We start from the raw sequence: 25,828 nt of genomic DNA on the forward strand, positions 1-25,828 counted from the left end.
CGTCCCACCGGGTTAGCAGTTGTAGCTGTCCACCCGTGATCTTCCCTTAAAGGTGGACTTGCGGAAGCTTGCTCCACCTGCATAGGGCCATTCAAGATCCTGAGTCACATCAACACGGTCACCTATCGTCTCCAGATTCCCAGGTCTTTGAGGGTCTGTCCATCCTTCCATGTCTCCCGTCTCAAACTGGTAAGGACCAGTCCCTTCACTCCCCCTACACCTGCCCCTGTGCCCTCGACATTTTGCTGGTCACCCGGCCTACACTATCCAGCATCTTTTGGGCGCCCTGCAGTACCTGGTGGACTGGGAGGGCTACGGCCTCGAGGAGCGGGTGTTGATGCCTGCCCGGGACATCCTGGATCTGGGACTTGTTCAGAACTTCAACCAACTATGTGGTGGTTGCCCTGGCTCCGCGGCCTAGAAGAGGGGGTACTGTCATGGTTCCATCTGTCACCAGAGGCCGGCAGAGACCGTCCTAGAGATATTAACAACACTCTGGTGTGTCCAATTTACTCATTATGATTTACATGTTAAAAGAGGTGTGTTTTCTGTTGTCCTTTGCAGAGCTTGAATTGTTTACCGTGTGCATGTGTTTCCTGAGTGAGTTTTCGAGACTTAGTGTTTGTTGTTTTTCCAAGTGTACTGTGTTCCTGCGGCTATCATTTCTTAGTAAAGTATTATGTTTATCCTTAACCACTGATTCCTCGCCTGGTCTCTTTTCTGCTCCTGGGTCCAACCTTAACATGTCACACTTTCCTGATGACTATTAATCATTTGATAAAAATGTTTACTTTCCATCATTCACACTATGAAAGTAGATACTTGATACAAATAGGCTATCCAATATCATAGCTTAGGCTACATGTTATTGCATAAACAAACAGACAATAGGTCATACATTGGTTACTGACATGATAGAAAAGTCCCTAGTGGGCTAAGCCGATATGACGTCTTGGTAGACAAAGGAAAGGGGGTGGGGACAGCTCAAGAGTGGGAAACAGAGAGAATTCACTGTAATACAGTTGATAACTACACTCATGAAATGCTAGTACTTTTAACATGAACAGCATGAACATTCAAAAAGAAATAACAATTTACATATTTACGAGTGCATGCCTTTGTTGTCCCGCTCTGTGATCACTGGTCCGTCTGCTGAATAGCCAGTAAACAGAAAGCCTCTGGTTTGTCCACCAGAGATCAAAGTCTGTTGGAGTTGTAGGTTGTTATAATGGATACTTCAAAGTAACATTCTGAATTGTTCTTAGGTTGGATGCGTTTACCACACTAAAGTATTTAAACAGCTGCAGCCTGATTACGTGTTCTTTAGTTTGTAGATTTCTTTGCCATTTCAACGTGGGAACTCCCGTCCCTGAGTTTTTGACTCACGTCAATTTTGTTGGAAGTGGCTTTCATACTAGAGTAGAAAAGGGGGCGGCAATGACGGCAATGTAAATATCTGTACTCACGGGGTGTCGTCACTGACTAGTTAAAACTCGATATGAAAACCCATACTCTCGTTTAGAAGGCTAACATCACATTTCATCTTCTCACAAATAGTTTAATATTTAATCAGATATTTTATACCATATTCAGATGAAAACCCCATAATTGAGAAGTGTACACAACCAAAGACACAGTAATGTGTGTTTCTTGTCCTTCATGAGATCACCAAATGAAACACACTCAATATGACTGCCCCTTAATTAAGTGTCCACGGACCACTCCCACATTCTAAAAAATAGAAATATTGTTTAATTCTCCAATTTGAGGGATTAGGAGTTTTGGCAAGAAGGAGCCATGATATACACCCAAAAGGGCCACCTCGTGACAACTATATAGCCTGAAAACCCATATTGCCCAAAAAGTTATATTTTTTGAATCATCTGTCAAAAAGAACATTCTTCCAAGAGTCTTGATGATCATCCAGGTGCTTCCAGCTGCTTTTTGGCAAACTTGAGTCAACTTTTTTGACAACATGGTGCTCATTATTGCCTGGCGAAAACCAAACACTGCATTCCACAGTAAGAACCTCATACCAACGGTCAAGCATTGTGGTGGTAGTGTGATGGTTTGGGGATACTTTGCTGCCTTAGGACCTGGACAACTTGGCTTTCTTTGAAAAGTGGGATTGATCTGTTTTGTCTTTGTTTGTTTCAGTTTTCAGTAGTTAAATTCTTTGACTTATTGTTGATTTAATTATTTTTCATTTTCAACAAAAATGCACTGGATCGGTTGAAAAGTGATACTAAACTTAAACTAAGGTTGTTTCTCAAAATTCATACTACCTTGCTCCGAGCACACCAATTGGAGCACGGAGGGTCGGACTAAGAGTCCAAACAAAAAGTATGCAAAACGGAGTATGGAAGGCAGTTCTCGAATGCGTACTCTGTTTGTAGATATTTTTAAGCATGCATCGATGCAAGCTTCAACAGAAAGTATGCAAAGAAATTTGAGCTGAAGCAAGAAAAAATGCACTCAGACTTCGGAATGAAATGTTGCTTTAACATCTCATTAATAGCCACGAATAATTGTTAGCTAGCTACCCACAAAAAATGTACATTGACCTTGTATAAAATTAGTTTTAGGTAATTTTTGTCTGTTTAACTAGTTGGCTAGCTAGATTATTATGAGTCACATATCTAGCTGATAAATATTAAGTAAAAGTTTGCCTTGTGTATATCTTGTTGCTTTTATTGTTGCTATTGTTCCAACATCAGTTGCCGTTCCAATTCCTCCCAGAGTTGTTGGGGAGTTTTTTGATAGGACACGTAGCTAGCTATCTAAACAATGAACCATAATCACAACTCATGACGTGACTACCCTGCATGATTCTGCAGGTAGCTAACCATCCAGGTCCAATGTTAGCTAGCTAACATTTGTCTATAACAAGAAAAGCAAATGGGTATGAGATAAGAAAAATAAGATAATACACATAATGTTAGCTAACGAGCTAGTCAGCTAATGTTAGCTAGCTAGCTTGAAAATACTTCATGTCAAAATTACAAATGTGTAATATCTGAAAATGTAGCTAGCTAGACAATCTTACCCGTGGTCTGAAATCAGAGTAGATAGCCAGAGTGAATTTACCAGCTAGGATATCGTCTCTGACCGTGGGCCCCAATTCACGTGACAGCCTCACTTCCGGGTACTGGCCTCAGTCTAACGGGCAGATGGAGAGGATGAACCAGGAGTTGTGGATGTTCCTAAGGAGTCACTGCCAGGACCGGCAGGGGTAGTGGCCACGATTCCTTCCTTGAACGGAATATGCCCAGAATTCATTGCGCCCTTCCTCCACCGGGCTGACTCCTTTCCAGTGTGTTCAGGGTTACCAGACAGTCCTAGCCTCATGAACTCCGAGCCAGACCAAAGCTCCTGTGGTGAACGAGTGGTTCAGGCGTGCAGAAGATTGAAAAATCATAATTAGGTAGACCTCTACTAAAAACGCCACTGGGCATATGGCCAATATACCACGGCTAAGGGCTGTTCTTGGGCACTACACAACACCCAGAGGTGCCTTATTGCTATTATAAACTGGTTACCAACATAATTAGAGCAGTGGAAATAAATGTTTTGTCATAACCCGTGGGACACAGTCTGATATACATCGCCTGCCAGCCAAAAACCATTTAAAAAAATTATGTTTACATGTGTACGTTGAAATGACCTGAAACGTCTTTTCAACGAAAACCGAATGTAGACGGACATCTTTGTACTCGTCTATTCAATGACATGAAAGATTCTGTCTTTTCATCTTTCAACCAAAACCGACTGTAGATTGGACGTCGGGCATAGCAGTCTTTAAAACTACATTTAGCTAGGTAATTGTCTGTGTCGTGTACAGTTCATGGATCATAAAAAGGCCTAACAATTTTCAAATGGCAACTTTAATTACGATTTTCTCAACAACAAAAAGACAGAATGGTAAAAAATAGCTACATTTCCAACATTGATCGCAACTATGTTGGAAATGTGTATGTATATTTTTCTTATCAACCACCAACATAACTACAATTTTCTTTCAAACAGAAAGTGGGCTTTCAATTTATCATGCGGAGATCTGATTTAATTAAAACAGCAAAGAAAATTGCGACAAAAACTGTATTTTCTCGACTTCCGTTGTATTACGCGCTGAAATCACTGACTTCTAAGCATTGTAAACTATCTTCTTTTGGCTTAGCCAAGAGCTAAGGTTACATCACGATTATATTATTTACAGATCTGTGCATTTGCGCAGGCTTTCGACAGTTCAATCGATTCATTTTGTGGCTGAAGAGTAAAAAAAATGGCGATGGACGGTGGCATGTCCACGTCTCCATCAGGACTATCGTATCACAATGTTGGGGACTTTTACCCCAGAAAATTCGGTTCCAAGCCGGACGTGGTGCCGTCCGGGGTGACCGAGAGGAAAGTTGGTCCCCTTGATAAACCTGACATGGTGGCGGTGGACGTTGTCAACATCAACGACTCAGGTAGCTGCTAACGTTACCGGTAGCTAGCTAGCTAGTTATGTTATGCTAGCTAGCCAGTGCAATTCAATTTAGTTGGGGTAACTAGCTAGCTGTCTAGCCACGTTTAGCTAGCCCCATATACAGCCGTGAAGCCTGTTTCCACAACTGTGTGTGTCGCTAGTAGCGAACTAGCTAAATCTTCACTTTAGCAAGTGTATTGTTATTCATTGCCAAGACAATACTTGCTTTAGAGTTTACCTGAATTCCGTGGCAAAGCTAACTAACGTTAGCAATGCTCTATCATCTAACGAACGCTATGTAACGTTGTCCTTTGTATATTCTTTATATATACTTGTGTTCCCCCATGTACTTTTTGTATTGATTTGTTCTTAATAATAAAAAGTACAATAATAAAAAATATATATATCTCAACGTTAAAAAGTTTAGCAAGGCCAGGAAACCAAAGCAAAGATGGTGGATAAATTAAGATGTCCAACTCAGGCCGTTTACCATAGGAAAAAATGGTAAGTTCTGGTCTGCTTAAAACCGGTTTGCTCTCACAAAGGCACAATTTCATTAGAATCTGCGTCTTATCAGAGAGGGTCCACCACTGTCATAGGAATACAGCGATTCTGCTTATTCCCGCCGTTGGGACAACTCTCGTTGTTAGGGCGGAGACAAGACCATCTCGTCAATATATACAGTATCTCTGGTCTGCTTAGTTCATTGACTGTATTTCAACCAGAAAAAATGAGGGAGTGCGATGTCTCGCTTCCTTTTCCGCCTCTGACCGAAGCAGATATACAGTTGAAGTCGGAAGTTACATACACTTACATACGAGTCATTACAACTAGATTTTCAACCACTCCACACATTTATTGTTAACAAACTATAGTTTTGGCAAGTCGGTTAGGACATCTATTTTGTGCATGGCACAAGTAATTTTTCCAACAATTGTTTGTAGACAGATTATTTCACATATAATTCCCTACATCACAAATTCAGTGGGTCAGACGTTTATGTACACTAAGTTAACTGTGCCTTTAAACAGTTAATTTCAGAAAATTATGTCATGGCTTTAGAAGCTTCTGATAGGCTAATTGACATCATTTGAGTCAATTGGAGGTGTACCTGTGGATGTATTTCAAGGCCTACCTTCAAACTTAGTGCCTCTTTGATTGACATCATGGGAAAATCAAAAGACATCAGCCAAGACATCAGAAAAAAACGTGTAGACCTCCAAGTCTGGTTCATTCTTTGGAGCAGTTTCCAAGCGCCTGACTATACCACGTTCATCTGTACAAACAATAGTACGCAAGTATAAACACCATGGGACCATGCAGCCGTCATACCGCTCAGAAAGGAGATGCGTTCTGTCTCCTAGAGAAGAACACTGTCCCAACCGTGAAGCACGGGGGTGGCAGAAATCATGTTGTGGAGGTGTCTTGCTGCAGGAGTGACTGGTGAACTTCACAAAATAGATGGCATCATCAGGGGGGAAATTATGTGGATATATTGAAGCAACATCTCAAGACATCAGTCAGGAAGTTAAAGCTTGGTCGCAAATGGGTCTTCCAAATGGATAATGGCCCCAAGCATACTTCCAACGTTGTGGCAATATGGCTTAAGGACAACAAAGTCAACGTATTGGAGTGGCCATCACAAAGCCCTGACCTCAATCCCATAGAACATTTGTGGGCAGAACTGTAAAAGCGTGTGCGAGCAAGGAGGCCTACAAACCTGACTCAGTTACACCAGCTCTGTCAGGAGGAATGGGCCAAAATTCACCCAACTTATTGTGGGAAGCTTGTGGAAGGCTACCTGAAACGTTTGACCAAAGTAAAACAATTTAAAGGCAATGCTACCGAATACTAATTGAGTCTATGTAAACTTCTGACCCACTGGCAATGTGATGAAAGAAATAAAAGCTGAAATAAATCATTCTCTACTATTATTCTGACATTTCACATTCTTAAAATAAAGTGGTGATCCTAACTGACCTAAGACAGGGAAATTTCTACTAGGACTACTAGGAATTGTGAAAAACTGAGATTAAATGTATTTGGCCAAGGTGTATGTAAACTTCTGACTTCAACTGTAGCTAGCTAGGTGCCTGCACAGTTGTTAAACCTTTAACATCTGCATCCATTTTGCACGTTAACGTTACGACACGAAGGAGAGAATTCCCTTTCAGTCGTAACGTTATGGCTAAAGCTAGGCATGCACTACTCACACGGATCTTTACATCAGGGGAGCACTTATGCAAATTGTCTGCATAATCTTTCCATCCTGAAGTCTGTGACCACTGTTCTCACATTGTGACCTGTCAATCAAAATGATATAATAACACAAGGAATAAATACACAATGAGTAACGATAACTTGGCTATATAGGCCTACACTGGGTACTAGTAACCAAAGTCTGTGTCCCGGTGTAAGGGGTAATTGAGATTAGATATGTAACTGTAGGTAGGGATAAAGTGACTAGGCAACAGTATGGATTTAAAAAAAACAGTAGCTGCAGCATATGTGATGAGACAAAAGAGATAGGGAAAAAGGGTCAATGCAAATATTACTGGTAGCTATATTTGGTTAACTATTTAAGTAACTATTTATCAGTTTTATGGCTTGGGGGTTGAAGCTGTTCCGGATCCTGTTGGTTCCAGACTTGGTGCATCTGTACCATTTTCCATGTGATAGCATAGAGAACAGTCTATGACTTGGGTGGTTAGAGTCTTTGACAATTTTTTGGGCCTTCCTCTGACACTGCCTGGTATAGTTCATTGATGGCAGTTGGCTTGGCCCCAGTGACGTACTGGGCCATATGCACTACCCTCTGTAGCACCTTGTGGTCAGATGCCAAGCAGTTGCCATATACTCAGCGGTGATGCAGCCAGTCAAGATGCTCTCAAGGGTGCAGCTGTATAACCTTTTGAGGATCTAAGGGCCCATGCCACATTTTTTTCAGCATCTTGAGTGGGCAAAGGTGTTTTTGTGCCTTCTTCACGACTGTTGGTGTGTGTGGACCATTTATAATTCCTTAGTGATGTGAACACAGAGGAACTTGACGCTCTCAACCCGCTCCACTACTGCCCCGTGGTTGAGGGTGTGCTCGCTCGGCCCATCGTTTCCTGTAGTCCACAATCATCAGTTCCTTTGTTTGGCTGATGTTGAGGGAGAGGTTATTGGCCTGGTTTGTGGTGGTAAATAGACAGTTAAAAATATAGATAAACTCGCTTGGTAAATAGTATTGTCTGCAGCTTATCATGAGGGATTCTATCTCAGATGAGCAAAACCCCAAGACTTCCTTAAATTTAGAGATCACGCCCCAGCAGACACACACCTCCCCCTTAACCTTACCCGAAGCTGCTGTTTGGTCGAGACGAAGTATAGAAAAACCATCTAGCATGTTATCCATGTTCTTGTTCAACCATGACTCCGAGAAACATAGGATATTACAAGTCTTCAGGTCCCATTGAACGGAACTCGTCCAGTTCTCTAGTGGTTGTATGTTCGCCAATAGAAAGGAAGGTAGAAGCGGTTTATTTAGTTGCTGATGTAGTCTCGTCAGGCAGCCCGCTCGTTTGCCTCTCTTGTGCTATGTCTTCCTCTTTCAAGTACCGGGGATTAGGCCCAGGTCCAGAAGGAGCACTTCCAGAGATGCCGACTCATTGAAGTAGAAATCTTCAACCAAATTGAAGTTAGTGATCGCTGTTGTGATGTCCAGAAGCTGGTCATATGAAATTATGGCGGAAATATGATGTAAAAATGACAATCAACTTTTTAAAAAGCCATACAAAATAGAAGAATTGGTCAGGAGCCCGTAATACTGCAGCTATCTACTGCAGCTTCATATTCCATTGTTACGACCGGAAGATACGACCGGAAATTTCTGGCATGCCAGAGAAGTAATCGGGACCTAAGATTCTGATCAGCAGAGCGTAAGTCCCATAATTGCACGTCTTTCACTCGCTCACATTATGCGACCTACGACGTCTTGGTCGTAGCCTACGACGTTAGGATGTACCTGCAGTCCCCGGAATTTGTTGTGGATCCCAAACTGGCTCCTCCGTTGCGACGTCCCCTGAATGCCCATCTGCTAGCTTACTAGCTGCGCCCGCTAGCTGTCTAGAGCATATTGGACTGTTCGCTTAAGAGGCCCATCAGACAAATTCTTTGGCCACAATACCTATTCTGCCAATTGACCTGGATCCCTTTTACCACACGAAGCCCTGCTGATCCACGACAACTGGTCTGCAGACATAACAGCACGAGGGGGCTACAACAGACTTTCTTCCATCGCAACGTCCCTCTATGGCCCTTCTGCTAGCTTGCTGCTATCCACGGCACGCTAGCTGCCTGAATCACCGTGTCTCTGGCCCGAGCCACTTACTGGACCCCTTTGATTACTCGGCTACGCATGCCTCTCCCTAATGTCAATATGCCTTGTCCATTGCTGTTTTGGTCAGTGACTATTGCCTTATTTCACTGTAGAGCCTCTAGCCTTGTTCAATACACCTTAGTTAACCCTTTAATTCCAACTCCCACACATGCAGTGACCTCACCTGGTTTAAATTGTTTCGAGAGACAATATCTCTCTCATCGTCACTCAGTGCATAGGTTTACCTCCACTGTATTCACATCCTACCATACCTTTGTCTGTACATTATGCCTTGAATCTATTATATCGCGTCCAGAAACCTGCTCCTTTTACTCTCTGTTCTGAACGTACTAGATGACCAGTTCTTATAGACTTTAGCCATACCCTTATCCTACTCTTCCTCTGTTTCTCTGGTGATGTAGAGGTTAATCCAGGCTCTGTAGTGCCTAGTTTCACTCCCATTCCCCAGGCGCTCTCATTTATTGACTTCTTTAACTGTAAAAGCCTTGGTTTCATGCATGTTAACATTAGAAGCCTCCTCCCTAAGTTTGTTTTACTCACTGCCTAAGCACACTCTGCCAACCCAGATGTCCCAGCTGTGTCTGAATCCTGGCTTAGGAAGACCACCACAAACCCTGAAATTTCCATCCATAACTATAACATTTTCCGACAAGATAGAACTGCCAAAGGGGGCGGAGTTAGCCTGCAGAGTTCTGTCTTACTATCCAGGTCTGTGCCCAAACAATTTGAGCGCCTACTTTTAAAAATCCACCTTTCCAGAAACAAGTCTCTCACCGTTGCCGCTTGCTATAGACAACCTTCTGCCCCCAGCTGTGCCCTCGATACCATATGTGAATTGATTGCCCCCCCATCCATCTTCAGAGCTTGTGCTGTTAGGTGACCTAAACTGGGACATGCTTAACACCCCAGCCATCCTACAATCTAAGCTTGATGCCCTCAATCTCAGACAAATTATCAATGAACCTACCAGGTACAACCCCAAATCCATAAACACAGGCACCCTCATAGATATCATCCTAACCAACCTGCCCTCCAAATACACCTCTGCTGTCTTCAATCAGGATCTAATTGCCTGCGTCCGTAAAGGGTCTGCAGTCAAACGACCACCCCTCATCACTGTCAAACACTCCTAAAACACTTCAGCGAGCAGGCCTTTCAAATCGACCTGGCCCAGGTATCCTGGAAGGACTTTGACCTCATTCCATCAGTAGAGGATGCCTGGTTATTCTTTAAAAGTGCTTTCCTCACTCACCTTAAATAAGCATGCCCCGTTCAAAAAATGTAGAACCAGGAACAGATATAGCCCCTGGTTCACTCCAGACCTGACTGCCCTTGACGAGCACAAAAACATCCTGTGGCGTACTGCATTAGTATCGATTAGCCCCCACGATCTGCAACTTTTCAGGGAAGTTAGGAACCAATACAGTGGGGGGGGGGAAAGCATTTAGTCAGCCACCAATTGTGCAAGTTCTCCCACTTAAAAAGATGAGAGGCCTGTAATTTTCATCATAGATACACTTCATCTATGACTGACAAAATAAGAAAAAAAATCCAGAAAATCACATTGTAGGATTTTTAATGAATTTATTTGCAAATTATGGTGGAAAATATGTTTTTGGTCAATAACAAAAGTTTTTTTGGTATTTTGCTGGTATTTTGGCCCATTCCTCCATGCAGATCTCCTCTAGAGCAGTGATGTTTTGGAGCTGTTGCTGGGCAACACAGACTTTCAACTCCCTCCAAAGATTTTCTATGGGGTTGAGATCTGGAGACTGGCTAGGCCACTCCAGGACCTTGAAATGCTTCTTACGAAGCCACTCCTTCGTTGCCCGGGTGGTGTGTTTGGGATCATTGTCATGCTGAAAGACCCAGCCACGTTTCATCTTCAATGCCCTTGCTGATGGAAGGAGGTACATGGCCCCATTCATTCTTTCCTTTACACGGATCAGTCGTCCTGGTCCCTTTGCAGAAAAACAGCCCTAAAGCATGATGGTGTTCTTTGGATGCAACTCAGCATTCTTTGTCCTCCAAACACGACGAGTTGAGTTTTTACCAAAAAGTTATATTTTGGTTTAATCTGACCATATGACATTCTCCCAATCTTCTTCTGGATCATCCAAATACTCTCTAGCAAACTTCAGACGGGCCTGGACATGTACTGGCTTAAGCAGGGGGACACGTCTGGCACTGCAGGATTTGAGTCCCTGGTGGCGTAGTGTGTTACTGATGGTAGGCTTTGTTACTTTGGTCCCAGCTCTCTGCAGGTCATTCACTAGGTTTTTCACCGTTCTTGTGATCATTTTGACCCCACGGGGTGAGATATTGCGGGGAGGGAGATTATCAGTGGTCTTGTATGTCTTCCATTTCCTAATAATTGCTCCCACAGTTGATTTCTTAAAACCAAGCTGCTTACCTATTGCAGATTCTGTCTTCCCAGCCTGGTGCAGGTCTACAATTTTGTTTCTGGTGTCCTTTGACAGCTCTTTGGTCTTGGCCATAGTGGAGTTTGGAGTGTGACTGTTTGAGGTTGTGGACAGGTGTCTTTTATACTGATAACAAGTTCAAACAGGTGCCATTAATACAGGTAATCAGTGGAGGACAGATGAGCGTCTTAAAGAAGAAGTTACAGGTCTGTAAGAGCCAGAAATCTTGCTTGTTTGTAGGTGACCAAATACTTATTTTCCACCATAATTTGCAAATAAATTAATGAAAAATCCTACAATGTGATTTTCTGGATTTTTTTTCTCATTTTGTCTGTCATAGTTGAAGTGTACCTATGATGAAAATTACAGGCCTCATCTTTTTAAGTGGGAGAACTTGCACAATTGGTGGCTGACTAAATATTTTTTTAGCCTCACTCTATACAGTCAGTTAGGAAAGCAATGGCTAGCTTTTTCAAACAGAAATTTGCATCCTGTAGCACAAACTCCAAAAAGTTCTGGGACACTAAAGTCCATGGAGAATAAGAGCACCTCCTCCCAGCTGCCCACTGCACTGAGGCTAGGAAACATCACCGATAAATCCCCGATAATTGATCATTTCAATAAGCATGTTTCTACAGCTGGCCATGCTTTCTACCTGGCTAACCCTATCCTGGTCAACAGCCCTGCACCCCCCACAGCAACTTGACCATACCACCCTCATGTTCTGAAAGAGCTGCAAAATCTGGACCCCTACAAATCAGCCGGGCTAGATAATCTGGACACAATTTTTAAAAAATGATCAGCCGAAATTGTTGCAACGGTGTATACATCAATGATGTCGCTCTTGCTGCTGGTGACTCTCTGATCCATCTCTATGCAGACGGCACCATTCTGTATACTTCTGGCCCTTCTTTGGACACTGTGCTAACTAACCTCCAGATTAGCTTCAATGCCATACAACACTCTTGCTGTGGCATCCAATTGCTCTTGAATGCAAGTAAAACTAAATGCATGCTCTTCAACCGATCGCTGCCTACACCTGCCCGCCCGCCCAGCATCACTAATCTGGACTGTTCTGACTTAGAATATGTGGACAACTACAAATACCTAGGTGTCTGGTTAGACTGTAACCTCTCGTTCCAGACTCACATTAAGCATCTCCAATCCAAAATTAAATTGGGAATCAGCTTCCTATTTCACAACAAAGCATCCTTCACTTATGCTGCCAAACATACCCTCGTAAACTGACTATCCTACCGATCCTTGACTTCGGCGATGTCATTTAAAAAATAGCCTCCAATACTCTACTCAGCACATTGGATGCAGTCTATCACAGTGCCATCCGTTTTGTCACCAATTCCCCATATACTACCCACCATTGTGACCTGTATGCTCTCGTTGGCTGGTCCTCGCTTCATATTCGTTGCCAAACCCAGTGGCTTGAGGTCATCTATAAGTCTTTACTAGGTAAAGCCCCGCCTTATCTCAGCTCACTGGTCACCATAGCAACACCCACCCGTAGCACACGCTCCACAGGTATATTTCACTGGTCACCTCCAAAGCCAATTCCTCCTTTGGCTGCCTTTCTTTCCAGTTCTCTGCTGCCAATGACCCGAACGAACTGCAAAAATCACTGAAGCTGGAGACTCATATCTCCCTTACTAACTTTAAGCACCAGCTGTCAGAACAGCTGAAAGGTCACTTCACCTGTACATAGCCCATCTGTAATTAGCCTATCCAACTACCTCATCCCCATACTGTTATCTATTTAATTTATTTTGCTCATTTGCACTCCAGTATCTCTACTTGTACACTCATCTTCTGCACATCTATCTCTACTTGTACACTCATCTTCTGCACATCTATCACTCTAGTGTTTAATTGCTATATTGTAATTATTTCACCACTATGGCCTATTTATTGCCTCACCTCTGTTATCCTACCTCATTTGCACACACTGTATAGAGACATTTTCTATTGTATTATTGACTGTATGTTTGTTTACTCCATGTGTAACTCTGTGTTTCTGTTGCACTGCTTTGCTTTATCTTGGCCTGGTCGCAGTTGTAAATGAGTACTTGTTCTCAACTTGCCTACCTGGTTTAAATAAAGGTGAAATTAAATAAATACAAATCATGGCAAAATCGCAGTTAAAAATTGTCTAATGTATGGCCAGTTTAAACCAGACCAACCAGATTATTGGTGACATTTTGAAAAACATGCATAGTCAGACATTAAACTTCACTTTGTGTACAGTCCACATCAGTCATCTGTTGTTTTTCATTTTTCACAACCAAATACTTTCTTTGCAGATATCCCAATCCACAGAAAAAAGCAAGAAACTGACACGTATTTGCTGGTAAGTTTTTCCTTATTCACAACACCAGTTGGTAGGGTCTAAAGCAGGGATGTCGAACTCATTTTGCCACATTTGTTCTTTAACAAGGTCCAGAGGGCCTTACTGAAAAAAATGTGAGAGAGAAACTTCCTCCATCCATTGTTTTTGCCATTTCCGATGCTCCCTGACTTTATAGTATTCATTTAGGTGATTTATTAGTGAGCTGGACTCTGTCAAGAACATTTCCACACATTTCATTTTTTATTTGGTTTCAGTCATAAAGTATATTGAGTATGTCCCCCCCCCTCCACCCAAATGCCATATGTTTGACACCCCTGGTCTAAAGCAGAATTTTGTTTTACAGGCAGCCTACTGTAGCTAAATACGAAGGATAAACACTAGATGGTGGTGCTTCTCTCTGAGTCCTTAATCTCACATCCTTTCATGTGACTGTGTGTTTGTGTGGTACCCACAGGGCACTATACACCCATTCCGGAAGACGCACAGATCCTTCTTTGGGAAACTCTCTCAAGAATTCCGCTTGGTGACTTCAGACAGACGGGTAAGGAATTAGTAAGGGGTGTGTGCATGCGTATACATTAACATGCCACAGAGACAACTGTCCCACAGTGCTATTTGTTTTGGAATTCCCCATCCCTGTATAATGACCCTTACTTTATTATTGCATTATTCTGGTAAGCTGTTTAGACATCTCATTTCATAGGCAATCCCCCTAACACCATGTTAATCGTTCAAACGTTTTTAGTTGGTGGCAGCAGCCCATTATTTGGTTGCACTACAAAAAAATATTTTGCAGCGTCCCACAATGGAACAATGAGTAATCAATCATTAAGTCATTCACAATGCTTTATTAAGAAGTGTGATAATAGACTACTGAGATGATATTCATTAAATTCGTTGTTACCTCTAACAGGTCCAGGCAGGAATGCATGATTCAACATATTTTAATATTCATCCTAATCCAGTGATTGTCATGAATTTTAGGTTGACAATTAGACTATTCTTGCTATAATATACTGTAAAAATTATGCTGCAGAATAGAGATGAATTTGCCTTAATCTTTATGTGCACTAATATTACATATAGGTCTAATTCAATTAACTACCTGAGGAAGTGGAAACTCAAAATAGATGGCCAACTCTAGATAGCTAGATCGCTAACTCTAAAAATAACACCTACTGCTTGTAGCAATGTATGAATCTAACAGTAAATGTAATGTCCTAAAAAAAACTTTGCATCGGTAGTAGTGCCGAGGAATGTCTAGCTGGGAAAATCAAAAGCAGACTAGCTCAGTATTTAGAAACTGATGAATTGACACATTGACCAAAATCGAACATGTTGCAAATATTAGTTTAGTTTATTCACTAATAATAAGGCTTGTGTCGACTTGCCCAGACATGCATGCAATAAGCAAGCTAGCTAGCTAAGTAGATAGCTATGTGAAATGTTAGCAAAGTTGATAACTAAACCTTTCATCTGTGGTGTTAGCTAGCTAACGTTACCTGGTTATCAACATGCACCATTTTCTTCCTGATCATGATAAATAAAAAAAATGCTATACTGAACAAAAATATTAACCCAAAATGCAACAATCTCCAATGATTTTACTGAGTTACATGGGTGGGCCTGGGAGGGCATAGACCCACCCGATGGGGAACCAGGGCCAGCCAATCAGAATGATTTTTTTCCAACAAAAGGGCTTTATTACTTATAGAAATGCTCCTCAGTTTCATCAGCTGTACGGGTGGCTGGTCTCCGATGATCCCACAGGTAAAGAAGCCAGATGTGGAAGTCCTGGGCAGGCATGGTTTCACTGAGATTTTCAACCTGTCCCTGACCGAGTCTGTAATACCAACATGTTTCAAGCAGATCAGCACAGTCCCTGTGCCCAAGAACACTAAGGTAACCTGCCTTAATGACTACCGACCCGTGTCACTCACGTCTGGAGTCATGAAGTGCTTTGAAAGGCTGGTCATGGCTCACATCAACACCATTATCCCAGAAACCCAAGACCCACTCCAATTTGTATAGCGCCCCAACAGATCCACAGATGAAGCAATCTCTATTGCACTCCACACTGCCCTTTCCCACCTGGACAAAAGGAACACCTACGTGAGAATGCTATTCGTTGACTACAGCTCAGCGTTCAACACCGTAGTGCCGACAAAGCTCATCACTTAGCTAAGGACCTTGGGACTAAACACCTCTCTCTGCAACTGGATCATGGACTTCCTGACGGGTCACCCCAAGTGGTAAGGGTACAACACATCTACCATGCTGATCCTCAACGCGGGTGGCCCTCTGCGTACTCAGTCCCCTCCTGTACTCCCTGTTTACCCATGACTGCATGGCAAGCCCGACTCCAACACCATCATTAAGTCTGCCAACAACACAACAGTGATCACCGACAACGATGAGACAGCCTATAGGGAGGAGGTCAGTGACCTGGCAGTGTGGTCAAGACAAAGTAGATGATTGTGGACTACAGGAAAAGGAGGGCCGAGCACGCCCCCATTCTCATCAGTGGGGCTGTAGTGGAGCAGGTTGAGAGCCTCAAGTTACTTGGTGTCCACATCCCCAACGAACTGTCATGGTCCAAACACACCAAGACATTTGCGAAGAGGTTACGACAATGCCTATTCTCTCTCAGGAGACTGAAAAGATTTGGCATGTGTCTTCAGATCCTCAAGAAGTTCTATAGCTGCACCATCGAGAGCATCCTGACTAGAGGTTGACCGATTAATCGGAATGGCCAATTAATAAGGGCCGATTTCAAGTTTTCATAACAACCGGAAATCTGTGTTTTTGGACACCGATTTTGCCTATTATTATTTAATACCTTTAGAGTTCATTATTTTTTACACCTTTTATTTAATCTTTATTTAACTAGGCAAGTCAGTTAAGAACACATTCTTATTTTCAATGACGGCCTAGGAACGGTGGGTTAACTGCCTCGTTCAGGGGCAGAACGACAGATTTGTACCTTGTCAGCTTGGGGGATCCAATCTTGCAAACTTAGTTAACTAGTCCAACGCTCTAACCACCTGCCTCTCGTTGCACTCCACGAGGAGACTGCCTGTTACGCGAATGCAGTAAGCCACGGTAAATTGCTAGCTAGCATTAAACATATCTTATAAAAAACAATCAATCATAATCACTAGTTAACTACACATGGTTGATGATATTACTAGTTTATCTAGCGTGTCCTGCGTTGCATATAATCTGACTGAGCATACAAGCATACACATATCTGACTGAGCGGTGGTAGGCAGCAGCAGGCTCGTAAGCATTCATTCAAACAGTACTTTCGTGCATTTTGCCAGCAGCTCGTCATTGTGCGTCAAGCATTGCGCTGTTTATGACTTCAAGCCTATCAACTCCCGAGATTAGGCTGGTGTAACCAAAGTGAAATGGCTAGCTAGTTAGCGGGGTGCGCGCTAATAGCGTTTCAAACATCACTCGCTCTGAGACTTGGAGAAGTTGTTCCCCTTGCTCTGCATGGGTAACGCTGCTTCGAGGGTGGCTGTTGTCGATGTTTTCCTCATTCGAGCCCAGGTAGGGGCGAGGAGAGGGACGGAAGCTATACTGTTACACTGGCAATACTAAAGTGCCTATATGAACATCCAATAGTCAAAGGTTAATGAAATACAAATGGTATAGAGAGAAATAGTCCTATAATTCCTATAATAACTACAACCTAATACTTCTTACCTGGGAATATTGAAGACTCATGTTAAAAGGAACCACCAGCTTTCATATGTTCTCATGTTCTGAGCAAGGAACTTAAACGTTAACTTTCTTACATGGCACATATTGCACTTTAACTTTCTTCTCCAACACTTTGTTTTTGCATTATCTAAACCAAATTGAACATGTTTCATTATTTATTTGAGGCTAAATTGATTTTGATGTATTATATTAAGTTAAAATAAGTGTTCATTCAGTATTGTTGTAATTGTCATTATTACAAATTAATACAAATCTGCCGATTTAATTGTTATCGGCTTCTTTGGTCCTCCAATAATCGGTATCTGTATTGGTTTTGAAAAATCATAATTTGTATGGCAACTGCTCGGCCTCCGACTGCAAGGCACAACAGAGGGTAGTGCGTACGGTCCAGTACATCACTGAGGCCAAGCTTCCTGCCATCCAGGGACTGTATACCAGGCCGTGTCAGAGGAAGGCCCTAAAAATTGTCAAAGACTCCAGCCACCCTGGTCATAGACTGTTCTCTCTGCTACCGCACGGAAAGCGGTACCAGAGTGCCAAGTCTAGGTCCAAATAGCTTCTTAACAGCTTCTACCCTCAAGCCATAAGACTCCTGAACTTCTAACCAAATGGCTACCCGGACTATTTGCGTTTTTACGCTGCTGCTACTCTCTGTTTATTATCTATGCATAGTCACTTTACCTCTACCTACATATACATATTACCTCGACTAACCTGTCCCTGCACATCAAATCCAATTTTATTTGTCACATGCAGATGTTAGTGCGAGTGTAGCGAAATACTTGTGCTTCTAGTTCCGACAATGCAGTAATAACCAACAAGTACTCTAGCTAACCATTCCAAAACTACTACCTTATAGACACAAGTGTAAGGGGATAAAGAATATGTGCATAAGATATATGAATGAGTGATGGTACAGAGCGGCATAGGCAAGATACAGTAGATGTTATTGAGTGCAGTATATACATATGAGATGAGTATGTAAACAAAGTGGCATAGTTAAAGTGGCTAGTGATACATGTATTACATAAGGATGTTGTAGATGATATAGAGTACAGTATATACGTATACATATGAGATGAATAATGTAGGGTATGTAAACATTATATTAGGTAGCGTTGTTTAAAGTGGCTAGTGATATATTTTACATCATTTCCCATCTATTCCCATTATTAAAGTGGCTGGAGTTGAGTCAGTGTGTTGGCAGCAGCCACTCAATGTTAGTGGTGGCTATTTAACAGTCTGATGGCCTTGAGATAGAAGCTGTTTTTCAGTCTCTCGGTCCCAGCTTTGATGCACCTGTACTGACCTCGCCTTCTGGATGATAGCGGGGTGAACAGGCTGTGGCTCGGGTGGTTGTTGTCCTTGATGATCTTTATGGCCTTCCTGTGACATCGGGTGGTGTAGGTGTCCTGGAGGGTAGGTAGTTTGCCCCCGGTGATGCGTTGTGCAGACCTCACTACCCTCTGGAGAGCCTTACGGTTGTGGGCGGAGCAGTTGCCGTACCAGGCAGTGATACAGCCCGACAGGATGCTCTCGATTGTGCATCTGTAGAAGTTTGTGAGTGGTTTTGGTGACAAGCCGAATTTCTTCAGCCTCCTGAGGTTGAAGAGGCGCTGCTGCGCCTTCTTCACGATGCTGTCTGTGTGGGTGGACCAATTCAGTTTGTCTGGGATGTGTACGCCGAGGAACTTAAAACTTACTACCCTCTCCACTACTGTTCTATCGATGTGGATAGGGGGGTGTTCCCTCTGCTGTTTCCTGAAGTCCACAATCATCTCCTTAGTTTTGTTGACGTTGAGTGTGAGGTTATTTTCCCGACACCACACTCCGAGGGCCCTCACCTCCTCCCTGTAGGCCGTCTCGTCGTTGTTGGTAATCAAGCCTACCACTGTTGTGTCGTCCGCAAACTTGATGATTGACTTGGAGGCGTGCGTGGCCACGCAGTCGTGGGTGAACAGGGAGTACAGGAGAGGGCTCAGAACGCACCCTTGTGGGGCCCCAGTGTTGAGGATCAGCGGGGTGGAGATGTTGTTGCCTACCCTCACCACCTGGGGGCGGCCCGTCAGGAAGTCCAGTACCCAGTTGCACAGGGCGGGGCCGAGACCCAGGGTCTCGAGCTTGATGACGAGCTTGGAGGGCACTATGGTGTTAAATGCCGAGCTGTAGTCGATGAACAGCATTCTCACATAGGTATTCCTCTTGTCCAGATGGGTTAGGGCAGTGTGCAGTGTGGTTGAGATTGCATCGTCTGTGGACCTATTTGGGCGGTAAAGCAAATTGGATTGGGTCTAGGGTGTCAGGTAGGGTGGAGGTGATATGGTCCTTGACTAGTCTCTCAAAGCACTTCATGATGACTGAAGTGAGTGCTACGGGGTGGTAGTCGTTTAGCTCAGCTACCTTAGCTTTCTTGGGAACAGGAACAATGGTGGACCTCTTGAAGCATGTGGGAACAACAGACTGGGATAGGGATTGATTGAATATGTCCGTAAACACACCAGCCAGCTGGTCTGCGCATGCTCTGAGGGCGCGGCTGGGGATGCCGTCTGGGCCTGCAGCCTTGCGAGGGTTGACACGTTTAAATGTTTTCCTCACGTCGGCTGCAGTGAAGGAGAGTCCGCATGTTTTAGTTGCGGGCAGTGGCAGTGGCACTGTATTGTCCTCAAAGCGGGCAAAAAAGTTATTTAGTCTGCCTGGGAGCAAGACATCCTGGTCCGTGACGGTGCTGGTTTTCTTTTTGTAATCCGTGATTGACTGTAGACCCTGCCACATACCTCTTGTGTCTGAGCCGTTGAATTGAGATTCTACTTTGTCTCTATACTGACGCTTAGCTTGTTTGATTGCCTTGCGGAGGGAATAGCTACACTGTTTGTATTCAGTCATGTTTCCAGTCACCTTGCCCTGATTAAAAGCAGTGGTTCGCGCTTTCAGTTTCACGCGAATGCTGCCATCAATCCACGGATTCTGGTTTGGGAATGTTTTAATCGTTGCTATGGGAACGACATCTTCAACGCACGTTCTAATGAACTCTCATTGACTCTGTACCGGTATCCCCCGTATATAGCTTTGCTACTGTTATTTTATTATTGCTCTTTAATTATTTGTTACTTTTCTATTTTCTTATTGTTTTATTTTGATTTATTCACTTGTTTACTTCAGTTTATTTAGTTCATACTTTCATAACACCTATTTTCTTTCTTGAAACTGCAATGTTGGTTAAGGGCTTGTAAGTAAGCATTTCAGGAAGGTTTACCTACACCTGTTCGGCGTTTGTGACAAATAAAACTTGATTTGATTTGTGGAGACTGCTCTCCCTAGAAGCAGTATGGAAGAGACTGGGTTAGATTCTATAGAACCAGAGAGACTGGTCGGGGTAGAGTCAACAGAGTTCACTTCACATGCACGGAGAGGAGACTAAGTTTCCCCAAAAGAACGTTCCTTTGGAGGAGAAAGTGGAGAGTGGTGTCTTTCTTCATAAGGGTGTGATGATGTGTGATTATTTAGGTTAGGCTTACTGTGGCTTGACACTGGGTGTCTGCTCCATCCATGCACTAGGTAGTGGGAGTCTTCCAGGCGGATGCTGCTGTTGACCTGGCAGTAAAACTCTTCTCTCCTTCTGTGCTGCTGAGTAGCCCTATATTTGTCTGGATTAAAGCTAATGATGAAGTACATGACATGACGTAGGCATATTATCTACAGATGATATATCAGCGACGGTATTCTGTTACTCAGGGAGGCTGATGTTCCTGAAGGTGTTTGCGAGTGTCACTCCAATGTAAGATCTAACCTAGATATGTGATGTCTAAAGAACAACCCTCAGGAAATTGATGTGCCAACATGTTTACTTGCAATATCTCCTTCACCCAGAGGGTGGCAGTGACATCTCGTCGTTTCCTGCTTTCCCAGAAAGTGTGTGTGTGTGTGTGTGTGTGTGGGGGGGGGGTTGTATGTGTTGGGCAGCATGCTGTTGCTCTGTTTGCACACTGACACAGGCAAAGCGATATACAGGGCCCTGAAGCTGCAACAGGCCCACACACACACACACTTCAGCTCCCATCTCTATCCCTGGCTCCAGCTGTCACAAGACGCCCTAGTCCTGTCATAACACGGTGCACTGCAGTAATTGTAGATTTCACAGCACTCCAAGGACAGCCACTGACTCCAACACAAAGTGACAGACAAAGACGTGGTGGATAGCCTTGAGTTTGTACCGTCCTCACATTTTTGCTTTCAATTTTGTACGTGGTTTGTCTGCAACAAAGCATTTCCTGAATTGGCAAATTAACAATACAATATTATTAGATTGCCTAACCTATCTGTCAGTTAGGCTAATGCCATAACAAATCATCCACCTGCATTAGCTATTAATACACCACTCCAAGCAATCCTATAGATCTAAATGAATTCATTGGTTTAGAAAGCTCTGGTTAATGTTCTGTTTGTGTTTTAGTCATGGAGAATCCTGGTGTTCGGGATGCTGAATGTTCTTTGTACTGGCTGCCTGCTGATGTGGTGCAGCTCCACCAACAGTATGGGTGAGTACTCATCTACATGACACAGTGTTCCACACAGCCAGCCAGGCAGAGTTAGCCTAGAGGTTAGAGGGCCCACTGAGTAAACAAGGACATCTATGGACTACAGCTTTGGATACTACGTAGTAGAGTATATCAGTGAGAACACTATGTACTGACATTGTTCTGATACTGTGCTCAGACATAATTCTGTTCTCCCTTAAGTTCTTCACCAAGGGCACTTGCAGTTCCCACCATTATAGTGATTATTCTCCAGCTTCCTAGATCCACTCATGATGTCACGTATCCAGAGGGGGAGAGATCCGATATTATCAAATCAAATCAAATTTATTTATATAGCCCTTCGTACATCAGCTGATATCTCAAAGTGCTGTACAGAAACCCAGCCTAAAACCCCAAACAGCAAACAATGCAGGTGTAAAAGCATATTATAGAGTCCTGCTGACCCATAGGAATAGAAATTAATCTACTATGTTCTGACCTCCCACCCCCATGCAGATTAGATCTCTGCTGGTGTCGCAGTGTTATTGTGATGGTGTGTTCAGGGCTCTAAATTGCGACCATTTTGGCCGCATATGCTCCCAAATAATTTGCTCTGCGGCTATTAATTTGGGAGGACCAGTGTGCCTAAAAAGAAAATAATCCAGATGTAATGATGCAGAAAACAGGATCCCTCATTCAAGTTAAGTAAAAAAATTAAATAAAAAATAGTTTAAGAGCAGCAATGAAATAAGAGTAGCGAGGCTATATACAGGGGGTACCGGTACAATGTGCTGGGGCACAGGTTAGTCGTGGTAAATGAGGTAATATGTCCCCTTTAGGTAGAGTTAAGGTGACTATGCATAGATGATAACCATATAGTAGCAGCAGTGTAAAAGGGGCATAGTCTGGTTAGCCATTTGACTAGCTGTTCAGGAATCTTATGGCTAGGGGGTAGAAGCTGTTAAGAAGCCTTTTGGACCTAGACTTGGCGTTCCAGTACACTTGCCGTGCGGTAGCAGAGAGAACAGTCTATAACTAGGGTGGCTGGAGTATTTGACAATTGTTAGGGCCTTCCTCTGACATCGCCTGGTATAGAGGTCCTGGATGGCAGGAAGTTTGGCTCTAGTGATGTACTGGGCTGTACGCACTACCTTCTGTAGTGCCTTGCGGTTGGAGGCTTTTGCCATACCAGGCAGTGATGCAACCAGTCAGGATCTTCTCGATTTGAGGATCTGAGGTTACATCATTTTTCATGTGTTGGTTTCATGAGCTGAATTAAAGATTCCAGCACAAAAATATTATTTCTCTAAAATGTTAAGCACAAATGTGTTTACGTCCCTGTTGGTGAGCTTTTATCTTTTGCCAAGATAATCCATTCATATGACAAGTGTGGCATATCAAGAAGCTGATTATCATTACACAGGTGCACCTTGTGCTGGGGACAAAAGGCCACTTTTCAGGGAAGCTCATCTGTGTGCTCGTCGTCCTCACCAGGGTCTTGACCTGACTGCTGTGCAACATCGCAACCGACTTCAGTGGGCAAATGCTCACCTTTGATGGCTACTGTCACGCTTTAGAAGTGTGCTCTTCACAGATGAATCGCATTTTCAACTGTACTGGGCAGATGTGTGGGCTAGCGGTTTGCTGATGTCAGCGTTGTGATCAGAGTGCTCCATGCTGGAGGTGGGGCCATGCAATTGGCAGGCATAAGTTACGGACAAGGAACACAATAGCTTTTTTCTTTGGCAATTTGAATGCACAGAGATACCATGACAAGATCCTGAGGCCCATTATCGTGCCATTCATCCGCCGCCATCACCTCATGTTTCAGCATGCTCATGCACGACCCCATGTCGCAAGGATCTGTACACAATTCCTGGAAGCTGAACATTTTCTAGCTCTTCCATGCCCTGCATACTTACCAGACATTACCAGACATGATACCCGATGAGCATGTTAGCGATGCTCTGGATCGACGTGTATGTTCCAGCGTGTTCCAGTTCCCGCCAATATCCAGCAACTTCGCACAACCATTGAAGAGGAGTGGGACAACATTCCACAGGCCACAATCAACAGCCTGATCAACTCTATGCGAATGAGATGTTGCACTACATGAGACAAAGGGTGGTCACACCAGATGCTGACTGGTTTTCTGATCCACACCTAGGATTGTTGCGGTGACCATATTACCGCTACACCGGCCATCACAAGTCATGGAGGCAGTCAAATTCCACATGACCATTTAGTCACGGTAATTAGGCGTCTCCAATCTCTGATGCTGCTGATGGTCATTAGTAGTCTACCAAACTTGCTAACTGCCTGGTACTCAGCACTCTATTGTCCCTCTAATCACTCTGACATCAATGCAAATGTAATAGAAAATCTAATCAAACAAACACTTCATGAGAGCTCATGTTGCGCAACATTTCTATAGGCTATCCAATTGCCGCTAATAGAAAGAGGATTCCATTGGGTTTCTATAGGCTAGGCCTACCATATTAAGCACATTGATTATATTTACAACAGGAGTATAGCCTACCTTGCTGACATGAAAACAAATCCCCGGGAAAATCGTCCTTAATTCGCTATTTAAGTGCATAGATGACATGTATTTCTTTCAGGTGCATGATAATGGTTCATTCTAAACAAATGTCACACATATATTATTTAGTATATGTAAAGACAATATTAAATTAAGAATAGTCTGATGGGTGCCAATTTTACTCTATCACTTGTGAATGATGCCCAGCATAAGAAACACTGCCTTTCTTTTGGCAACTTGTTCAACTCATAGTTGCACACCTCATGTAGCTTAGGCCAATATGTTTTAATAAGGTTTGTGTAACTTCTTAAATTAAAGCACATTAATCCGCTTTACAAGGGGTGTAGAGTCTAACTGGCATGTATAAGCAGCACGTGAGTTTGAAGTTTGGGGAAGATAATTTTCACTATTAAAAATGTACCATTATAATAAAAGCATCACATGCATAATTGCATTTGTGGTCACTTTTGATAATGATGTTTTCTGCTAATGGAACATTTGTGCTTAAAACCTACTACCATGTGCGCATTTCTGTGCTTATGTGAAGAAATAACCTCATAGTTAATCAACATTTTAAGCTACATGTTCTGTTGCGCCAGCCACATTGCATAAAAACATTTTTTTTTAATGCTGATGGTTGTAGTAATTTGGGATCTATCGCATCCCACAACTTTCCCAGACTGTTTGGAATATTTATTCATTTATTTCAATTGACAGATTTTCCTTTTATGACCTGTAACTCAGTAAAATCTTTAAAATTGTTGCATTTTTATTTTTGTTCAGTGTAGCTTTCTTCCACATCTCAAGATGTTTTCCAGTCATTGCATAAAGACCCTGATGTAGCGCTCTGCGCGTTTGGTTTCTGGTTCATAAGATTCCCTTCCCCTCCTGTCCTCTCTTTCCATCCCTCCCACTTCATAGTAAACAATGCCACCATTACAGCAAAGCTACACTACCTCAGCTGCGGCTACAAAGGAGATGTACGATTGTCATACTTGTGCTGTACTGCCTCTGGTGCCTTGGGTGGACTTTAATTATTCCAGGAGAGTGTAATAATCATGACCTGAGGGACGGTGTGATTACGAGAATCTCTAATTGCGTTTTATACGATAATGCACCAAGGCCATGCAGCAGGGAACCACAGAATGCGGTGTTTGCATAATCGGGCCATAATTTATCCTATCAGCGGCCATATAGTCACAGGGAAAGGAAGAGCGAGGAAGGGCTGTTAGCCTGGTCTGAGAACAAGTCTGAAGTCCCCATCAGCAGCACTGAGCTTCATCACTGGGACTGGTCTTAGCTGTGAATGTAGCTGCTTGGTTGTGAGACAGCGGCTTACTGAAGAGATCTCCTGTTGTAAACTTGAGCAGGATCTGTGCTTCCATAACAAATTCCTTGCAGATTGGCTAGAA

The 25,828-nt window shown here is 43.1% G+C and overlaps 1 protein-coding gene across 1 annotated transcript in view; it reads left to right on the forward strand.

Moving 5' to 3' along the window:
* The first annotated feature begins 4,143 nt into the window (after nt 1-4,143).
* Nucleotides 4,144-25,828, forward strand: part of slc30a6 (solute carrier family 30 member 6) — an 80,489-nt gene continuing 58,804 nt past the window's right edge. The window contains exons 1-4 of the mRNA XM_035795326.2: nt 4,144-4,469; nt 13,585-13,631; nt 14,086-14,172; nt 21,811-21,895. Coding sequence (XP_035651219.1) covers nt 4,283-4,469; nt 13,585-13,631; nt 14,086-14,172; nt 21,811-21,895 — 406 coding nt within the window. The 5' untranslated portion in view covers nt 4,144-4,282. The remainder of the gene's footprint in view (nt 4,470-13,584; nt 13,632-14,085; nt 14,173-21,810; nt 21,896-25,828) is intronic.

Source organism: Oncorhynchus keta, chromosome 2, assembly GCF_023373465.1.
Source record: "Oncorhynchus keta strain PuntledgeMale-10-30-2019 chromosome 2, Oket_V2, whole genome shotgun sequence".
NCBI classification, from domain to species: Eukaryota; Metazoa; Chordata; class Actinopteri; order Salmoniformes; family Salmonidae; genus Oncorhynchus; species Oncorhynchus keta.